At 46.7% G+C, this 20980-nt stretch overlaps 1 protein-coding gene across 4 annotated transcripts in view; it reads left to right on the forward strand.

The window, feature by feature from the left end:
• The window catches only part of CCDC9 (coiled-coil domain containing 9), a 53181-nt gene extending 33943 nt beyond the window's left edge, over positions 1–19238 (forward strand). For 2 of the 4 annotated variants that reach the window (XM_083159778.1, XM_083159775.1), the window contains exons 13-15: positions 8784–8960; positions 9943–10340; positions 17884–19238. In XM_083159778.1, coding sequence (XP_083015904.1) covers positions 8784–8960; positions 9943–10340; positions 17884–17913 — 605 coding nt within the window. In that variant the 3' untranslated portion in view covers positions 17914–19238. The remainder of the gene's footprint in view (positions 1–8783; positions 8961–9942; positions 10341–17883) is intronic. The other 2 variants (XM_083159777.1, XM_083159776.1) reach the window with 2 other exon arrangements.
• Positions 19239–20980: the final 1742 nt, after the last annotated feature.

Below are 20980 nucleotides of genomic sequence, written 5' to 3' on the forward strand. Positions count from 1 at the left end.
GTTCTACTAATCACACCCACTATGCTAACACCTTGCACTTGGCACCAATGCATGGGTCTGTATAGTACTGCTTGACCATTGCGGAATGTTCAAGTCATCTACTATCCCAAACCACTAGGGCTGTGCGTTGGAGGATTGCTGGGTTCTCTTCGTCCATTCCAACAGTGGATTGACTATTAAAGAGACGGAATGTGGCCCTTATTCAGATTTGATCTCAGTACAAATTTGTTCTCAATATGGGCAAAACCATGTGCAATGAAGGTGGGGCAGATGTAACATGTGCAGAGAGAGTTAAATTTGGGTGGGGTGTGATGAAACTGAAATCTAAATTGCAGTGTAAAAATAAAGCAGTCAGTATTTACCTTGCACAGAAACAAAATAACTCACACAAATCTAACTCTCTCTGTACATGTTACATCTGCCCCACCTGCAGTGCACATGGTTTTGCCGATTTTGAGAACAAATTTGGGTACTTGTTAAGTTTCACGGCGGCAGCACGAGGACGCTGAAGCTATGAATATTGGCAGTTTGCCAGACTGCCTTAAGCTACGCTATCAGCGTAGTGACTGTTTGAATTCTGGCAGCTTGCCAGCTGCTTAGTTGTTTAGTTTCATGGCGGCAGCGCTGCTAAACCTAACCTCCTGAGAAGTAATCGCCTCTCACACAGCGCTTGTGCCCGCATGATATCCTCCGTCCTGCTGAGAGGGGATCATGAGGGTGCCGGCGGAGAGGTGCTTCATCTTTGTGATACGTAGGAGCGTCTCAGACGCTCCAGCGGCGGCAGCACGAGCCCGCTCTAGCTATGAATCTTGGCAGCTTCCCAGACTGCCTTGACGGCTCAGATGTTTTGCCTAGTAACTGAATGAGCGCGCAGATGTGTGAATGTGTTCCTGAAACACCTCCACCATCCACGCCATCCCGAAGCGTGGCGAGCGGACGCGGTATGCATCCTCCCGACCTTTTCATACCCCCACTATCCACGTCAGTGTGGAGTTGATTTTATATAGTGTGGTGAGTCCGAAGCATGGTATGCGGATGTGGAAAGTTATCCGCGTCCCCTCACCACACTTCGGGCCCGGTCGCTCGCTGCGCTCGCCACACTATATAAAATCAACTCCGCGCTGACGTGGATAGTGGGGGTATGTAAAGGTCGGGAGGACGCGTACTGCGTCCCCTTGCTGGCCTCGCTGCGGTCACCACGCTTCAGGATGGCGTGGATGGTGAAATAAACAAGTTCGACAGCTGTTACGTCGACTACTGTCATTGTGAACAGGTTTAATAGTGTTTTGCACACTGCACCCCTATGTACCCCTATACCCGACTGAATTTTGCATTGAATACTTGGACGCTACAGCGTCCAAGCAGTAGCCGATTTTGCATGTACTACTTGGACGCTATAGCGTCTAAGCAGTAGACGCAAAATTCAGACGCACTGTCAGCACTGAGGTGCCGCCGAGTCACTATGCTGACAGGTCATTGTGGCGCCACAATGAACTGTCAGCGCACAGATCAGTGTATCATTGCATTGCTGCTGGAGCATCTGAGATGCTCCTACATATCACAAAGATGAAGCGCCTCTCCGCCGGCGCCCCCATGATCCCCTCTCCACAGGAGAGAGGATATCATGCGGACACTGTGTGAGAGGCGCTCACTAGGCTTCACAGGAGCTTAGGAGTAGCAGCGCTGAAAACGTACATTACAGAAGTAAGGCCCCACGGGCTGCTGCCCTGAAACTAAACAACTAAGCAGCTGGCAAGCTGCCAGAATTCAAACAGGCGCCACGCTAATAGCGTAGCTTAAGGCAGTCTAGCAAGCGGCCAATATTTATAGCTTCAGCGTCCTCGTGCTGCTGCCGTGAAACTAATCAAGTACCCAAATTTGTACTGCGATCAGATCTGAATAAGGGCCTGTATTCATATTATCAGGGCTGTTCTCAGAAATAGTGGGGCCTGGGACTGAACAAAAAACCTGACACCCCTCACCTCTTGTGGGGGAGGAGCTTGAGTGTTGAGGGTGTGGCTATAAATGGGGTGGGTATCAATTGGTGCAGAAAAAAAAGTGTAAACGTTTGGGCTGTGAGGGTGGGTGTTGTTATAGCATGCCAATCTATTATATGATATATAAAAATATACAAATAAAGTAGAGAATACTGCATTATATTCACACCTACACTGAATTCTAGAATTAATACTGGGTAGTTAAATATCATTGATTCTATATACAATATTGTTTCAATAAGTAAGGTTACAAGACATCTTGCATGTGTAATGTTCGATATTTCATTCTAATTTTCTGTCTGGTCAGAGCAGGCAGACCACTACATTATGCCACACAGTAATGTCAATTATTCACGTTACACCACACATTAGAGCAGTTTTACACATTATGCTGTGGTAGAGCAGTTTTATACTGTATGTTACATCACAATAGCCACTTATATGTGTTATACCTCAGTACAGTGTCTTATACATGTTATGTCACAGTAGAGCCCCCTTATACACAGTATGCCATAGGTCAGTGGTTCCCAAACTGTGTGCCGCGGCTCCCTGGGGTGCCTCGGGACACTTGCAGGGGTGCCTCGGGTTGGTCGTCCAGGACCAATTCTAATGATTTATGATCAATTATTTCTGGACAAAACCAGTGCTGGTGGCTGCCAATCATAAAATGTGTACAATCAGAACCAAATCCTGCCCTTTACCACATAACTGAACCTAAAAAGCACATATAAACACAATCTACTTAATTTGATATATATTTTTGGGGACCTAGGGGTGCCGTGGAAAAATTCTGATACTCTAGGGTGCCGTGATTAGAAAAAGATTGGGAATCCCTGCCATAGGTAGATCCCCTGATACATGTTACACTACAGAAGAGTTCCTTATACACATTATGCCATGGTAGAGCCGTTTATACATGTTAGGCCACATACCTAGCCAGATGTAAATATAAGGTGCATACATAAGCATGTGTGTATATATATACATACATACATACGAACATGCACACATATAGGATACATACAGAAACTGATCCTCGCACTGCCAGCTCCTCTCTTGTCATCTTTCCCCAACTCCTGTGACTGACCATTATAAAGTACACATACCTCACCTTAGCTTAAAACAAAACACTCTTAAATTGAAGTAGAAGTGATATAGGGAGCTTGTTAGAGAAGAAGGGGTGAGTAGGGTTTCATAGGGAGAGTAGTCTGCATTGGATGTGCAGTAGCATGTTGTCCCCCCCTGATGGTCTCCCTTTACTGTAGCAGGATGCTATACTGTATATGTCATTAGGGAAGCCATTTAAATTATCCATTGCTGTTTTAGTAAAAGGAATAAAACCGTTATTTGCCCTGGGCTCACAGGCTAGATGGCCTGCCATTACATAGTAATAGTGGTCCCAAATTCTCTTGGGGTAAATAAATAAGAGGTGCCAGTCTCGTCGATAACCAGCACTTATCAGGGGTTATGATTTGCATGCCTCAGGCACACAATGCATAATCCCTGATAACCGGCCCTTAAAGTTGCGATAACGTGTTATCCCAGATCCCCTTTGTTATCACCAGAAAACGGGACATTTCTCTCATGAAAAAAACAAATCAAGCTTCAATGATTGTGGCTAACTGGATTGGTGTGGTTAATTAGGTCGACAGTCAATAAGTCGTCAACTATTGGTCGACAGGCAAAATATCGACACATGGAAAAGGTTGACATGAAATAGTAGACACAGAGAAGCGTTTTTCAAACATTTTTGGGTGTCTGTTGAAATCTGCTGACCTGAACACTGTATAGGTGTACTGCATTGGCACACTATTATAATTTAAATTTGCCCATACACTGTACGATTGCCGGGTGCAATGAGATGCGCGCGTAATGAGGAAGAGAGTTCTGTGAGGACTTTCTCCTCTGTAAATGTACTTGTTTCTCCCTAAGTTTTCTGACTATAATTGCAACTTAACTGCAGCCCCTTCCCCTCTCTTTCAGCAGTGAATACTGAGCAGAAATAATTATTAATATGATCTGCTATTACATTGTCCCCCTCAAGAAGACTTCCACTCTCTAAGTCTCATTACTCCACTTTTTGTTTTTCTCCCTTCTCTTAACGTTTTCCCCCTTTACCCAATGATTGGGCCATTTTCTCCTCAGCCTGTGCTTTTGCACATCTGATTACTTTCTTAGCCTCCTTCTGTCTAACAAGATACACCACTTTGTCCTCATTATTCTGCGTCTGCTTATATTTCTTAACCCCTTGAGTGGGGGTTTTCCTGGAGCAGGACAAACCTACCAGGGCAGGTATGTCCTGCCCCAGCAAAACCCACCACAGATTGCATGAGCCCCCAGTGGCAAACGCAGGATTTTCAGAAGGGGGTTTCCAGAGGAGCGGAGCAAAGCACGGAGTTGGACACTTAAGGTGGCCATACATCAGAAAGATATTGTACCCAATCATACAATCTCAACTGATTGTAAGATGGATTGTATGCAGATTGTGTGCACATCTTGTGTGCACAATCATGCAGTAGATGGATTGTATGATTGATTGTATGATCGATTGTGTGTAGATTGTGTGTCCAAAAACCACCAAGGACTGCCGGGGATTTCAAGGGAAATTGTACACAATCATGAGCGCAATCGATCTTAAGATCAATCTTTCTGATGTATGGCCAGCTTTAGGTGACCCAGTATATGCCGGGTCAGTTAAAGTATTATAGATAGGCCAAATGTATATAAATAATAATAATAATATACACACACACACACACACACACACACACACACATATATAAATATAACAGCGATGTAGACCCCTGGGCATAGCAATGTATTGGGGCCCCTACCGATCCTTCAGCGGTAGGGGTGGGGGAAGCTTTGGTGTCCCGCAGGTGGTAGGGGTGTTATATCAACCGCTCAGCATGTAGGGCCTGGATCAGTAATTTCCACTAATTATCCCGTTACTGCACAGATGGTGGGAGATGGGGTGGGAGAAGGGGGCATTGGGCTGAATGAAGGGGCCCTGATACATAACTTCCAGGGTGGTAGAGGATATTTAATATGCAGAGGAGGGGTGTATAGTGGAGTGGGCTTATTATTCATAATTATCTGGTGGGAGGACAGCTTGCTTGACTGCAGATATCTCCAGTTCCCAGAAATAGATTTCTTAGATTTTAATGGAATTAAAAACTAGAGAATCCCACCTACCAAATGGTATTGGGGACTAGGGGATCAGAATTCAGGAGGCAGAACAATCTGCCAATGAGTATATAAAACTACATACCAGGTGTGTGGAGCTGGAGCAGTAACCAGCTGCTGCAAGGCTGATATCTCTGGTTCTGGGAAGAGTAGAGACAAGCTACTAGTGTCCCTCAAAGGGGGAGAGTCCCAGCTTTTGGAATATACCCTCAGAAAAACTCTAAGTCAGACAGAACCTGAAATATCTGACTGGGAAGAGCAATTAACAGGCTTGGATGGGGACCACTGTTTTGAAGTCAGATATCTCCGGTTCCCAAGGGCCGATTTTTAAAATTCTTGTACCCATGGAAAGAGGGGACCCTCAGCTTTCAGCCTAGGGCCCATAGACTCCTGGGGGGGGTTTCTGGGTACTCAGAACCCCCCCCCCCCCTGCGTGCGCTACTGGCCCCCCCTCACCTTTGCTCCGGCACTTGTACGCCGGACGCTGAGCTCCCCTGCTGCAAGCTGTCAGGCTGCTGAGGGGGGAGACGGAGGGGATGCTCGCAGCGGCTGCTGCTGTAACTCCCCCCTGCAGCCGCGGGTCGGGACGTGGAGGCAGGAGGGTCCAGCAGTGCAGGCGGGCAGGGGGTCCATCCAGCGTATGGGAAGTCGCCGGCGGGGTCCCTCCAGCATATGGGAAGTAACCGGCGAGCGTCCCTGCGGTGGCTGGAAACTACTGCTATCCGCCGCAGGCACCATACATTGGAGAGACCCCGCAGGTGACTTCCTATATGCTGAATGGACCCCCTGCACGCCTGCCCTGCACTGCCGAACCCCGCTGCCTGGAGGATGGACCCTGCACTGGGTTGGGGTGGTGATGTGATGATGAGCGGGGGGGGGGGGGGATGATTTGAGGCTTGGGGGGTGGGGGTGGTGATGATGATCAGGGGAGAGTGATGATGATCAGGGGGGTGATGTGGTGCTGCTGCAGGCCATTTGTAATGACATCCACAAGAAAAGGCAGTGTAAACCCTGGTCCGACCCTGGAAACAACAATTGCTGTGTAAATGGGGTATGAAGCAGCGTCCGACCCTGGAAACAACCGTGTTCAAAGACCAGGGTCCGACCAGGGTTTTTGGTGTAAAAGGGGTATAACACGGAGCAGAGTGTCAAAGCGGGCCCAGCCTCAGGGAAGCTCCGACTGCCAGATGATATCTATGATCCTGTTGCACAGACTTCCGGTCTGTACGCACAGCAGCTGGTCACTGCTACCCATAACACCGCGGTGACCGGCTATGACTTCCCCACACAGGCCCCGCCAGTACGGACGCGTGCCTGTGCAGTCCGAATTTCACAGAAAGAATCCCAGAAACCGGGAGGTATGAGGGGTTTTGCGGGGCAGCGGGAGGGTCAAGCAAAAAGCGGGACCCTCCCGCTGAATGCGGGAGGGTTGGCAAGTATGTAACATAGGAACACAGAATTTGACAGCAGATAGGAATTTTTAATCCCATCTAGTCTGGTTTTTTTTAACCATATTGTTACCTCAAACCCTATTTAATCCTAATTTATATCTATCCCATACATGTTTGAATTGCTCTACTGTCTTACGGGCCCATTTATCAATTATCGCATTAACAATGCAATCTGGGTGGAATATTAGCTCCCAGGATCTCATTGTAAAGTGCGATATTAGCGCTGGGATGTATCCTCCCACAAGCGCGAGGGCAGGGCTCCAAAAAGAGCCCATCCCTCCGATGCGCTCAACCGGAAGCCGGGGGTCTGCACATGAGCAGCACATGCCCCAGCAGCAGTGTGATCCAGTGGCCCATAGCATCTTAGAATGGCGATAGCCCAGGCATGCGAAGCCAGAATGCCCTATGTTGATACATCGGGTAGCTTCGCATCCCCCTATAGACACCTATGGGGGAGGTGGCCGGCGGAGATGCAGGTGGGATTGCAGCAGGGATCGGAGGATACTTAATATTTCAGGCTAACCCTGAAACGGGTGTTTTCGGGGATTTAGCCACAAATATTGTTTGATAAATGTGGCTCTTAGCCTCTACCACCTCTGATGGGAGCCTCTTCCACTTGTACACTACCCTTTCTGTGAAGTGATTTTACCTCAGATTTACCCTGAACCTCCCTCCCTTCAATCTCACTGCATGTCCTTCTATGCTAAAGGCCCCCATACATTAGGCCTACTTGTCCTAAGGACAAGTCAGACCCAAGTCTCCTGTGAGCCGCCCGGCAGCTCCCAGGGAGGCTCACATACGATTTGGCACTTGATGTGCCATTTTTTTTTACATGTGATAAATTGCATGCGATTTATTACATGTAAAACCAGGGAGCTGCAGCGGCGGTGAGGAGCAGTGGAACGGGCGGTGGGTGCTGAGTGCTAACGGGTGTTCAGCAGGATGGGCAACAGCAGGTATTAGAATTTTAAAATAACCTGTCAACTGACTGGCCGGCCTCTGATTGGCTGAGAGAGAGCACTCTCACCCAATCAGCGGCCTCCCTTCTAAACAACCGCTGATTGGCTGAGAGGTCGGCTAGTCATTTGACAGGTTATTTTAAAATTCTGATATCCACCGCTGCCCATCCTGCTGAACATCCACTAGTGCGCTGCTCAGCACCCGCCCCGCTGCTCCTCACCACTCGCTCCAGCACCTGTCGCCCTCCCCGCTGCTCCTCACCGCCTGCTGCAGCACCAGGTCGTACATGATCTTATGTGCAGCCCGTCCGACCTCCTGATCCGGTCCAATGCAGACAGGGTCGTGCATCGGATCGGATATCACACATATGCAAATTTGGCCTGATTTCACCCGATTTATCGGCCCAAAGTTCCAAAATCGCATAGTGTATGGCCACCTGAATACTTCCCTTCATTTAAAGAATGTTTCATACCTGTACCTTGTTAAAACCCTTGATCTACAGTATTTGAATGTTTCTATCATGTCCCCCCTTTCCCTTCTCTGCTCCCATTCATTCAGATATTTAGGGCGGGATGTATTAAAATACATCGCCGCCCTTCGCGCCCCCCCCCCGCCGCGATGCCGCCGCATATGTACTAACATATGCGGCTGGCATCGCGATGCGGTGACGGAGGCCCCCCGCGATACCTGTACTGTGGTCTGCGGGGGGTCTCCGTCACCTCCCAGCCGGCTTCTGCAGCTTTCACGCCGGGGACAGCTAAGCAAGCTGTCCCCGGCGCTTCCTCCTCCCCCTGCAGCCGGAAGGACGTCCGGCTGCGTTGCTAGGGGGAGGAAGGGCTTACCTTCCGGGGTCCAGGAGGACCTGCAAGAAGGTAAGCCCAAGGGAGGGGGGAAAGGGGGGGTCGGCGAGGCGGCGGGTTGCGGCGACGCGGCGGGCGGCGAAAAGAAGCCCATAGGCTTCTATAGGGTATCGCCACCCAAAGGTGGCGATACCCTGCCCTGCGAAACCGCTGCGAACGGGTTTTAGTACATAGGAAAATGCGGTAAAACGGGGGTTTTACCGCATTTTCCCTTTAGTACATCTCGCCCTTACTCAGATAACTGTTCTATAATCCTTTACAACCCGTCATAATCTGTGAATTTTACAGGTAAATCTTACGTATTCATTTCTGTATCTGTAACTTCCTAGACTCTTCCGAGAACCCACCTTTGGATCCAGTTCAGGATCTAACACCCAATATGGAAGCTGAATCTCTGCAATCCAATGAAACCAAGACTAACCGGACACAGAAGTCAGCAGAACGGGAATCCGTAGATGTCCAAGCACTTCCTATAAGGGGAGACCAAGAGTGCAGCGTAAATAATGGTAACTTATACTGCTTTCACATTGCAGAAATGGGTAATGACACGGTATTCTTAAATGGGACTTTAAAACGGGTCTGAGCCTTGAGACCTTTCACATTGCAGGTGAAAACCGTTTTAAAAATCATTTAATACCATTCAAAATTCAACCCGTTTAACCCCCAAGGGACACGTTTCAAGCCATTGAAATAGAGCCATTCACAATGCCTAAAAAACGGCTTTAAAATGTGTAGGACTCTGCTTTTTAACCGTGTTGAAATACCGGTTATCTTTAACCGGTAAATCAAGTTTGGCACTTTCACATTGCAGCCTTAAACGTTTTAAAATGGGAAAAAAACGGCAATATACCGGTTTAAAAGTGCAATGTGAAAGGGGTATAAGGCTTTGTTTTCCATCAGCGCACATTAACTAGTCAGAAATAGCTATTCCATCATATGCCAGAAACATATCAGTTACAGTATCAACTTTCCACAGCGAACACTTCTGTTTGATATACTAAAGCGTTGTACAGGTAAAGGCCCATACACACTGGGTGACTTTGAGCTGAAAGCCGCTCAATACAGCATGTTTGAGCGGCATTCAGCTCAAAGCCGCCCAGTGTGTATGCCCCAGCGATGAGCGCTGCTGCGCGCTCCCACATCATCACTGGGAAAGCCGTTCCTCTGCTGGTATTACCAGCAGATGAGCGGCTTTGAGGACAGCTTTGCATAGCGCTGCTCTATGCAACGCCATCCTCCCCCCCTCTATCTGCGCCGGGTAGGTGGAAAGTCCCTCAGTGTGTATGCACTGAGCAGCTTTCCCCCCAGTGATAATAGTCATCATCGCTGTCCATACACACTAGGCATTGTCGCCCAGTGTGTATGGACCTTTACTGATATATTGTTCAGAATAGTTTAAACCTGAGATGCGCTCACATATGCTCCGATATACTGTAGTGTACACTTGTGCAACAATCATTTCATTGGACTGACCTTTGTTTCTTAAAGCAGAGAGCGCATCAGAAGAGTCAGTTGGAGAAATGATCTTGCCAGTATCTGAGGAGACTCCACAGGCCCCTGCAGTGGAGTCCTCGCCAGTCGCAGTGGAGTCTTCGCCAGTCGCAGTGGAGTCTTCGCCAGTCGCAGTGGAGTCTTCGCCAGTCGCAGTGGAGTCCTCGCCAGTCGCAGTGGAGTCCTCGCCAGTCGCAGTGGAGTCCTCGCCAGTCGCAGTGGAGTCCTCGCCAGTCGCAGTGGAGTCCTCGCCAGTCGCAGTGGAGTCCTCGCCAGTCGCAGTGGAGTCCTCGCCAGTCGCAGTGGAGTCCTCGCCAGCCGCAGTGGAGTCCTTGCCAGTCGCAGAGGCGTTGGAAGGAGCTGAGAAATCTGTGCACATCGAGGACTATGAAACGGTTTGTTTCAGAAAGATCTCTCTGTGAACAAGGACTGGCTTGTCTGTCACTTCCGTTCTTGCATCTGTCTCCTTTCTGGCATGTCACCATGATCCTGCATGTGCAAGCCTCACTCCCTGAGCTGGTGGACCGCCGGCAGTATTACGTTAGAGCACCTCTTCAGCTGTCGCTCTGCATGCTGCTATACACTGACGATGCGGATGTGGGGGGGAATAGATGACACTATTGTTTACAACCATAGAGTATTGATGCTTACAATAGGTTTATTTTTATATTTCTATGACTAGAGCGGATTTCTGACTGTGAGATGCTTTGTGCATCAGTCATATACTGTATAGGGCTACATTGTTCTAATGACAGATTACGGAGTTAGTCCTTCCTGTGATGAGTTGTGTAGTAATGTTATATTTAATGGGCTGTCTCTCTAGGATCTTAGTGTAATAATTAGTCAGTCCTTCCGATCAGAGCGTATTAATGTCAGCCACACGCTTAAAGGGTTCATCTGCTAGGGACCGTGTAGAGTAATGACAGTGTAATCGTTAATGAGTTGTCCCTTTAGGACCCTGAGCGTACAAATGAAATCACCATAATTAATGGGTTAGTCCTTTAGGGCCAGTGTGTAGTAATTGCAGGATCTTGATTAATAGGGACAGAGTATATTAATGATAGCGACACGATTAAAAGTAACACGTATTAGCGCATAGCCGTCAATCCCTAGCTGAAGCTTCGGGATGAGCATCATGCCGTCATTTTTCTTTGGGCTTTAAAAGCTGCTGGCGAATGTTCCCCCTTCCCCCCCATCATAACTTTTTAGAGGTGGGGCTATAGAGAGGAGAGTGGAGCAAAGATACACCAGGAGTTCTTGGCTTTGGTGTACGGTAAGGGGGGTAACTATTTACTAGGGGGTATAGTGCCGATTCAGCGGGCCCGTCCTTCCTTAGATCAGAGCATACAAGTGATAACCATTTTATACATTTAATTTATCATTATTATCCAATCGTGGGGCTGCAAATAATGCTTTAATAAAGATTGGGGGGGTGCAGGCATCACCCCAGTCCCCTCCCATAGTACTGAAACATTCCATGCATAGACAAGATTAGTGGCTGGGGCATCACAAATATTAGGGTGGCTCAAGTAGACATGGAGCTGGATTCTGTGCCTCTGAGGGTACACAGCGCTACTGTATTATCTGTAGCACAGATTGGACTATTTATTGCTTGGTGGACTATTATAGTGTTTATTCTAGCATCCGCCATCTTTGAAAACCCATGCAGTTCCTCTTCCCTGCCTGGGGTGTCGCTGCCTGCTGTGGTGTTTCTAGCACAGGTCTAGTTTGCATATCAGTGCTGATATACAGACCACACTGTGCTAGAAGTACTACAGCAGATAGCGACACCCCAGGCAGGGAAGAGGAACTGCATGGGTTTTCAAAGATGGCGAGTTCTAGAATGAACACTATATTACACTGTGTGCACCGAGATTCAACTAGAGCTGCCAACAGCAATTTTCTCCTAAATTTGCCACAACCCTCCTGAGTTAACTGGGATGTGAGTCGTCCAGGTGTCAAAAGTGCTGTGCTGTCTCTTACTCAATCTGGGATTCTGACTGTCGGAAAGTCAGAATTCTGCCCATTTTCGCAGGCTTCCGACACTAACTCGTCAGTTGTAATTCAATGTTCCGACTGTCGAGAGTTGGAAAGTCCACAGATCGGCAAAAACAGATGCGGATTGTCAGCAAACGGCCTCAGATTCAACGATCCATGGCCGTTTCCCACAAAACAGATTCGACTTCTAGAATGAACTTGAAACTGACAACCTTCAATTCTGTTGAAAGCAGCAGCATTGAATATTTATTATTTATTTATTTACAGTTTCTTATATAGCGCAGCAGATTCCGTTGCGCTTTACAATAGTAGACAGTGATACAACAAACTGGGTAACAGACAGACTTGGGGGTTAGAGGGCCCAGCTGCAAGCTTTCAATCTAGGCTACAGCTGATATTTCCACCTGTTGGAAACCTCAGCACAGATTGAATAACTCCTATATTGTCAGACTTAATAGATGCTTACCCCAGGATGCCCTTTGGGTGATGCTTGGCTGCCATCATCATCAATATTGTCATCATATATCCCACTGATAATGTACAAATCCATGCGTGTGATTGAGTAGATCGTGTGGGAGAGTCAGCTTGACAACAGGGTTACCTAAGATTGGGAGATTCACTATACAGATGCCTGACTATTATACCAATAGGTAATGTAATCACATTGTAGTCACATACATATACTTTAATATAGAGTTGGTCCCACTTTTGCAGCTGTAACAGCTTCCACTGTACTTGGGAGGTTTTCCACTAGATTTTATAGTGTTTTTATGGGGATTTGTGCATATTTATGAGTTCAGGCGCTGATGTTGGACGAGAAGGCCTGGCTCACAATGGGCGGATGTTCTAACACCCGCAGCCTTCGCCGGGTACCGCATTGTTAATAATCGCATACTGTATGCTCTAACATATGCTGTTATTAAGGCAAGGGACAGCTCTTGCGATAAGAGCTGTCCCTTGCGATGCAGCCATGGCGCTGGTCTGAGAAACGGGAGTCCATCTGCACATGTGCAGAGCGCCAGAGCTGGCTGCATGGCATGCTGGGAGGGATCCGTGACGGATCCCTCACACAGCGCTGCAGTAAGAAGCCCATAGGCTTCTGCAGGGAATCACCAGCTTTTGCTGGCGATTCCCTCCGCAACGCTGACAATGCGGAGGGGGTTAGAGAATACGGAAATGCGGTAAAGACCCAGATGACAGGGTTTTTACCGCATTCCCGGTTTAGAGCATCCTGCCCAATATCCGTTCCAGTTCATCTCAAAAGTGCTCGATGGGGTTGAGGTCAGGGCTGTGTGTGGGCCAGTCACGTTCCACCATGCCTAACTACTCAAACCATGTCCTTATAGGCTTTGGTTTGTGCACCAAGGTTACTTTACCTGGCATTTTTAACTTGCTTTCATTTCCACTGACAAAATTCCCAGGTAGGTCGGCGTTCATGAGCAAAGACCCGCAGTTTTTAGGTCAGTGGAAAAGGGGTATTACTTAGGGAAGACAATTAGCTTGCCTGTCTGGATATATGTGTATAGATCTCTGGTATTTTAGGAACCGCATCACTGAATGAGCTCCCAGGCTTAGGACTAAGGTGTGCTTACTGGGTCATGCCAACAAGTTGACAGTAGTCGTCATTCCTAGTACAAATCATGTAGAAATCAAAAATGTCATCGGATTCTTTTAAACACTGTAAATAAATATTTTACCAAATATTAATGACTCCCACTCTGTTACACCCAGCTTACACATCTTATACATTAGCTGCTAATCTCCTTCCTATCCTCTGCATTAGCTCATCCTAGTATGCTAGCTCAGTACCGTACCTGAAACCATCCTAGTATGCTAGCTCAGTACCGTACCTCAATCAATCCTAGTATGCTAGCTCAGTACCGTACCTCAACCCACCCTAGTATGCTAGCTCAGTACCGTACCTCAACCCATCCTAGTATGCTAGCTCAGTACCGTACCTCAACCCATCCTAGTATGCTAGCTCCGTACCGTACCTCAACCCATCCTAGTATGCTAGCTCAGTACCGTACCTCAACCCATCCTAGTATGCTAGCTCAGTACCGTACCTCAAACCATCCTAGTATGCTAGCTCAGTACCGTACCTCAACCCATCCTAGTATGCTAGCTCCGTACCGTACCTCAACCCATCCTAGTATGCTAGCTCAGTACCGTACCTCAACCCATCCTAGTATGCTAGCTCAGTACCGTACCTCAAACCATCCTAGTATGCTAGCTCAGTACCGTACCACAAACCATCCTAGTACTTGTCCCCTGCTCTGTGTGTCAGGCCATTGGGTCACAATCCATAGGTCACACATGAAGCCTTTATTATACGTGTCTTTTGTTTTTTTAATGTTACAAGAGGCCCTTTTACTTTGGACTGATGTAGTCGGCCTCCTGATGGGTAAATGTTTACTCCATATTCACTACAAAGTCATCATGTTCAGTCGGACTATGAATTAGTATTGCTCAGACATAGGCACGTGGCAGTTTGTAAATGAATTGAACCCTTCATCTGGGACATTTTCTGTCTTGCTATGCAAGATGCCGGTATTTCCCATACAGACTGGTTAATAGCTGGCTTATTGGTAATTATATAGGGAATAATTCAACACTCAGAACGGGGTGAATTCAGACGCGTTCCGATGTTTGGGGGTCTGCACATGTGTAAGTGCATATTTGCACATGTGCAGACCCAGGCAACGAACCACTTCAGAGAGTTACACACTTGCTGGGCTGTTTGTTGCTGGGAGGGAGGGCCGCGGGTGGGCGGGGACAGAGACAGAGCTAGACCATGGGAACGGCCAGCATTTTATGGGCATACCCATGGTAATGCAGGGGGGGCTGATGTTTGCTGGGAGCGGAGGGTGATGTCACAGGATATCAGCGCCTGCCCAGTCTTTGCCGATTTGCGGAAGAAATAAAAGTCATCAAAGGATTTCTCCTCCGAGCGGAATCATGTGAGGGGATGTGTTAGTGAACACATCCCGTCCTTGTTACCGAGAGGATGCAGGGGTGACGGATGGGCGCGGTGTTAAGCTGCTTGGTAAGCAGCAACCAACTGATGCTTGCGGGGCTGCGTTAAGCCGCTTGGTAAACAGCGAACGACCAATGCTTGCCGAGCGGTGTTGAATCACCCCTAATATCTGTAGGACACCCAGTAGTTTAGAGGGAAAATGCCTTCTAATCCATCCTACATATGGTTCTACGAAAGTAGGGCAACCATTTTGTTCAGTGAGGCAGCCATTTTGTTCAGTGAACCAAAATTCAGCCTGACACATTAGTGCCATATAGAAAAAGAGTTTCTTTCTTTGTGGAGCAGACCACTTAAAACCCCTGGACTGCTTCTAGAGACTCCCATAAACCATGTGCCTTAGCCGGTTTACAATTGATAGCCCACCTAGTAGCTGCCCTCACTGTGTGCAGGCAACTGACAAACTTGATCTTTAACACCAGATCTCATGGAGGTTTGTAAGGATCATTAGCTGCCCTTCTGATCTAATGACAGATTGCAAAACAGTACCTCCTAACAATCCCAGCAGCCAGAGCAGTCCCTGCAAGTGGGAGATATATCATTGCACTGGCATGGAAAGGGTTACCTAGTGACCATCAGGTGACATTTCCACATTACACATTATTTATGACTTTTTCTTGTTTCTTAAAAGCTGCAAAGAGTGAGAGATCTGTTAATAATGTATGATCAGAACGGCAGCTTTCAGTGTTTTATTGTCCATTAAGTCAGTCTTCCTGAAATCAGTATGATCTACTTATGTTATTGTGGTCTGCTCTGCCACTGGGGGAGGGGAGTTATGGTCTTTTGCTATAAGTAAAGGATTCTGGGTACTTTTCCGCTTGAAGTTTCCTTAGTTTGAGAAATAACTGGCTAGCAGTACAAGGAGTAGACTTCTGCCATTATCTTATTCTAACAGGCAGGGTTCATGGAGTTACACTGTACAGGAGAGTTTCTGACCAAATGACTGTCACCTGACTAACAAGGACGACATATAATTATCCCACTGTAACATTGTTAGGACATTATTTACCGGGGAAGGTATCTTATTAATGGTCCTCCATGAATGCGAATGTTACATCCGTGTCCTGCTTGCCAGCACCTTACAACCTCTGCCCTTCATTCGCTTCATGTTTTCTGTTTTAACTTTTTGCTGCTTGTTCCAGACTTTTTTATGTCTTCATTCCTGAGCGTAAGGGTTTGTGTTTCCTGGGTAACAGAATCGTAGTAATGTTCTATCACATCTAGGTTTATGTGTATATATAAATGCCATGTTGATGCCCATTGCCCGATCTTTGAAATGTATGAGGATGTGTTTTTTGTTGTTTTGCCAAGTCAAGTCCTACGAGCATCCGAAAAGTGCCACGGCAACCCCTCTCTCGGCTTTATACCCCACCCCAACCTAATGGAGGGAACATTCTGGCTCTCAGACTGGGCGTGCGTTGCTTGTCCGTGACATCACTGCAAGCACTACGCTGCCGGCTACTACTCCTTCATGGCGGTGTGGGATCAGCAAAAGGCAGTGGTTCCCAAACTGTGTGCCTAGACACCCTGGGGGTACCGCAAAGGCTCTTCCAAGGGTGTGGCAGGTTGGTAGTCCAGGACCCAATCAAATTATTTATGGTGAAAGTGATAAGCAGATTCTCTACTAGTGGCTGCCAATCCTAAAACATGTGGACAGTCAGAAGTTCAACCCTGTCCTCAACACATACCTGAACCTAAAGCCCCATACACACTAGCCGACCCTGCTGATGCTGATATAGTTAACTATAAGGGCCACGGACGCCCGATATTGTGTGTACACACTGAACAATATTGGCCGCCGATATCATTCAGTGACTTGCATGTTCTGCAGCCATCAATCATCCTTAACGACATGCGGCAGCATGCATGGTAATGGTATTGAATGTACACACTAGAGTGACTAGACAATATTGTGAAATACATCGCTCAGAAGCCCCTTTCTAAACTATATCTTTCACAATGTCATCTAATTAAATTATTTTTTTACAAATATATTAATAAAAAAACTTTTATCCTGGAGGAGCTGTGAAAAAAATGCTGATATGAAGTGTAATTCAAGAAAGTTTGGGAACCACTGCCATAAGCGCAATAATAAACACTGGACAATTGATATTGGGCAGTATTCAATGAGGCTGATTCGCCATGTTCTACGGCGAATGTGAGCTATTTTCGTGCTCTAAGGTGAATCTTTTTACTGAAAACCGGATTCACCCTATTCAACATGCACTATTCCCCGACGGCGAACAGTGAATGAAGGACAATTCGCCGTCTGATAGTCTCTGTAATCGCTGTGGTTTTTCAATGGGTTTTCCAATGTGATTCACCATGAGTGTATTCAATGATCAGATGGCGAATTGCTTCGCTGTGTGTCACCGTGTAGCAATCACCATCTTTTTACGGTGAACTGAACTGTGATCTTTTAAAATAGAGTTTTTTTTTTATTATTTGGTGTAAAAAAAAATCCAGTATTTTTTTTCATGTACTTACTGCACATGAATATATATATAATTTTTTAATAATTTAATTTTTTTAAACATAACAGCCAGCAGGGGGCCGAGAGCCGCTCATTAGATTTTCATATATTCATTGCATCCACTCATTACATATGCCAAGCTGGAGCAGTGCAGCAGCTCCCTACCCCAGTCCCTTGCCAGCTCTCCCGGTCTTGCCTCGATGTGTCATTTCAAAGAGATCACACAAGTTCTTCACTTATATGTCCAATATTGGGTGGCAGTGGCCAGTCACCAGCTCCCATGCATGGAACGAATTCCCACCTGTAATCATCTCATCAGAATAAAGACTTTTGTAGACATGGAAACGATTGTAACTAAAACAGTGGAGAACCAGGGCCAGATTAGCTGCTGTCACTATTATTGTAACAATGTATCTTTTCTTGTTTTCTATAGCAGAGTACGGAGGTCCCACCATCATGCTGACCAGCTTGCTCTTCAACATTATCAGTTGACGTTCCTCAAGAATCTCTTCTGTCAGGTGGTCATGGTCTATTGCACTCACATTCAACAAGCTTTCTCTGGGTCTGCACAGAATCATTTGCTTTCCAGCTCACTACAGTATTATCTGTGTCACGTCATTGGGCTGGTGGTAATGTTTGGAGAAGATTTCTTTTTGTCGCATCGCTTGAATGATGGAGGACGATTTGGTGAGGTGGTTGCTTTCCAGTCAAGGCCAACGCCACTGGATTTAACTAGATATGGGCACTACAGAGAAGACATTGACCTCCTTAACTCAAACGTCACATAATCTTGCAATCTTGACATTTATTTTGGGTAATCGGCACAAAGCGTTCTCTGAGAACAAACCATATGTTCTACAAAATGTATTGTATGCTGTATTGGGGAATCATGGTGTAATCTGCACTGAATCATCCAGTATTAGATATGTATGAGTCACTTAGCATTTATCTTGCCCACTCAGTGATCTGCAGATGTAAATTCCCTCATCTACAGTAGCTGGTGTAAAATGCTGGGAGCAGCTAAACACTTTTTTTTTAAAAGTGCAATGAAATATTTTTCTTAATATTGTGTGAAATTCAGTAACTGATCATTGCACTTTATTCCAGGACAAGGTATTGCTTTAATGGTAGTGGTACAGAACCTGTTCTATAACAAGAGCCCTCCTTTTCATTTTTATGTTTTTAGTCTGTAGTTGTAAGTCTCCTCTCCCATAATACGGATCAGCATAATAAGTATTCACAGAATTCTTACCACCAATCAACACTCAATGGCCCTTATTCAGATCTGATCGCAGTACAAATTTGTTCTCATAATGGGCAAAACCATGTGCACTGTAGGTGGGGCATTATTGCTGCAATGCTGGGAGCAGACCCTACTCCTCCCTTTTGTGACCTCATCTGTATGAGCCCTAAGGCCACTTTTAATGACATCTACAGGGAAAAGCAGGGCTGACACAGGGAATAAGTGCAGTATAAATGGGGTCTGAGGCAGGGTCCAGCCCTGGAAACTCACCTTTACGACATCACGGGTCGGACCTTGGAAAATGGTGTAAAAGGGTTGTACTTGATGAATTAGAGCAGTATTCCTATGGCAAGATGCTGTCACCAGCATACTTCATGGTAAGGGCAGGGTTTTAAAGATGGTGCGCAGATGCTGAGCTTGCACTATTTATACTGTGCACTGAGGATAAATGTTAAGTATTGCTATCATCAGGCCCAGTGCTGGGATTCAAATAAATTAACAACAGGTTCTATGTCCTAACCATAGAGAAAACCTGCTATAGCGAACATTGTGTGCGTTTTCTTATACAGATTTACCAGCCTTATCAGAAGCTGCGGTGAGGCGGCCATTTGATTCAAAATGGCTGCCTGATCGCAGCTGCTAAGGCCAGTGAATAAGTCATAAAATCTTCACACTGCTGCCATTTTGATGCCCCTCCCCCACCACATTAAACACTGCAGGCTAATGACTCCTCTAGCCAGCCCAAGCAGCCTCCAGCCAACCCGGCTCCTGACCTTCTCTCCACACAGCAGCACTTTGCAGCTGCCTGGCATCCTGAGCTACTCACCCTCCAGTCCAGGACCACCAGGCAGCATCTCTAGCCTGACCTTCTCTCCACACAGCAGCACTGGGAATCCTGGCATGCGTTTCTGTTTCCCCACAGACTGCACTGCCGCTCCCACCCTGATCACAGGCTGCTGCGCTGTTCAGCGGCAGGCGGGAAGGGGGGCAGGTGGCTTCCACATGATGGCTCCTTTGCACTGTACAGAACACGTGGGGAGCCAATCCTTGCCGATAAGGGCGTACAGACTGTCTGACAGCCAGCCCTTATATTTTAAACACTGTCCAGGGCAACCAAAACGAAAAAAAAAAAAGTAAAAAAAATAAATAAATCCTAAATGATGGCGGGGCATGTGCTCGGGTGCCCCCCCCCCCCCCCCAAATCCGCCCATCAATGGGATTGTGTGTGGGACTGTCAGATCAGTGGTGGGTTTGAGCCTCTACCTAGCTGGCAGCACACTCATTAACAAATGGTTCTGCAGAACTGATAGTACATTAGGTATTGGTTCTGCAGAACTGATAGTACATTAGGTATTGGTTCTGCAGAACTGATAGTACATTAGGTATTGGTTCTGCAGAACTGATAGTACATTAGGTATTGGTTCTGCAGACCCGGGTGAATCCCACCACTGATCAGACCTCAAATCTTCCTTCTGTTGATGTTTGGGTTTCCCACATGTTAACCTTCATAGAGTGCACAATTGTAACATGCCCAGGCTATTGTCTGATAGGCAGTTTGTCCCTTCTGTGGGATGAAATACAATAGCTCTGGCAGACTTGCCCTGTGGCACTTGGGAGCTTTCTTTTAGAGGACGGCCTGACATAGGGCCAGATGCACTTCAAAAGTGAAAAAATGGAGAATGATAAACAGCCAGCCAATCAGCTACTGCCTGACATTTTTTCAAACCCAGCCTGTGACATGGCAGGTAGGAGCCGATTTATATAATATAACACTTAGGGGCAGATTTATTAAGCTTGGAGAAGAGATAAACTGGAGATAAAGCGGAGAAAAGGTAAGAGGAGATAAAGCACCAGCCAATCAGCTGTGTTTGAAAAAGACAGTTGGGAGTTGATTGGCTGGTGCTTTATCTCCTTTTACCTTTTCTCCGCTTTATCTCCAGTTTATCTCTTCTCCAAGCTTAATAAATCTGCCCCTTATTGAGGCAAACCATCAGTAACCAGAGAATGTTCTGGGAACAATCATGTTTTATGGTAAAAGCTGCAAGACTTCATAAGGATGCACAGACACAACAGGGTACATTTACTAACAGGAGTTCTGTTGAAGATGGGATGTTGCCCATAGCAACCAGTCAGATTCTACTTATTTATTTAGCACCTTCTAGAAGATAATAGAATCTGGTTGCTATGGGCAACAATCTGTCTTCAATAGAACTCCCATCTTAGTAAATGTACCCCTACAAGGCTAAATGTATGTGGATAAATTGGTGTGCTTGGCCAGTTCAGCCGC

Source organism: Crinia signifera, chromosome 9 (assembly GCF_055691185.1).
Source record: "Crinia signifera chromosome 9, ASM5569118v1, whole genome shotgun sequence".
Lineage (NCBI taxonomy): Eukaryota > Metazoa > Chordata > Amphibia > Anura > Myobatrachidae > Crinia > Crinia signifera.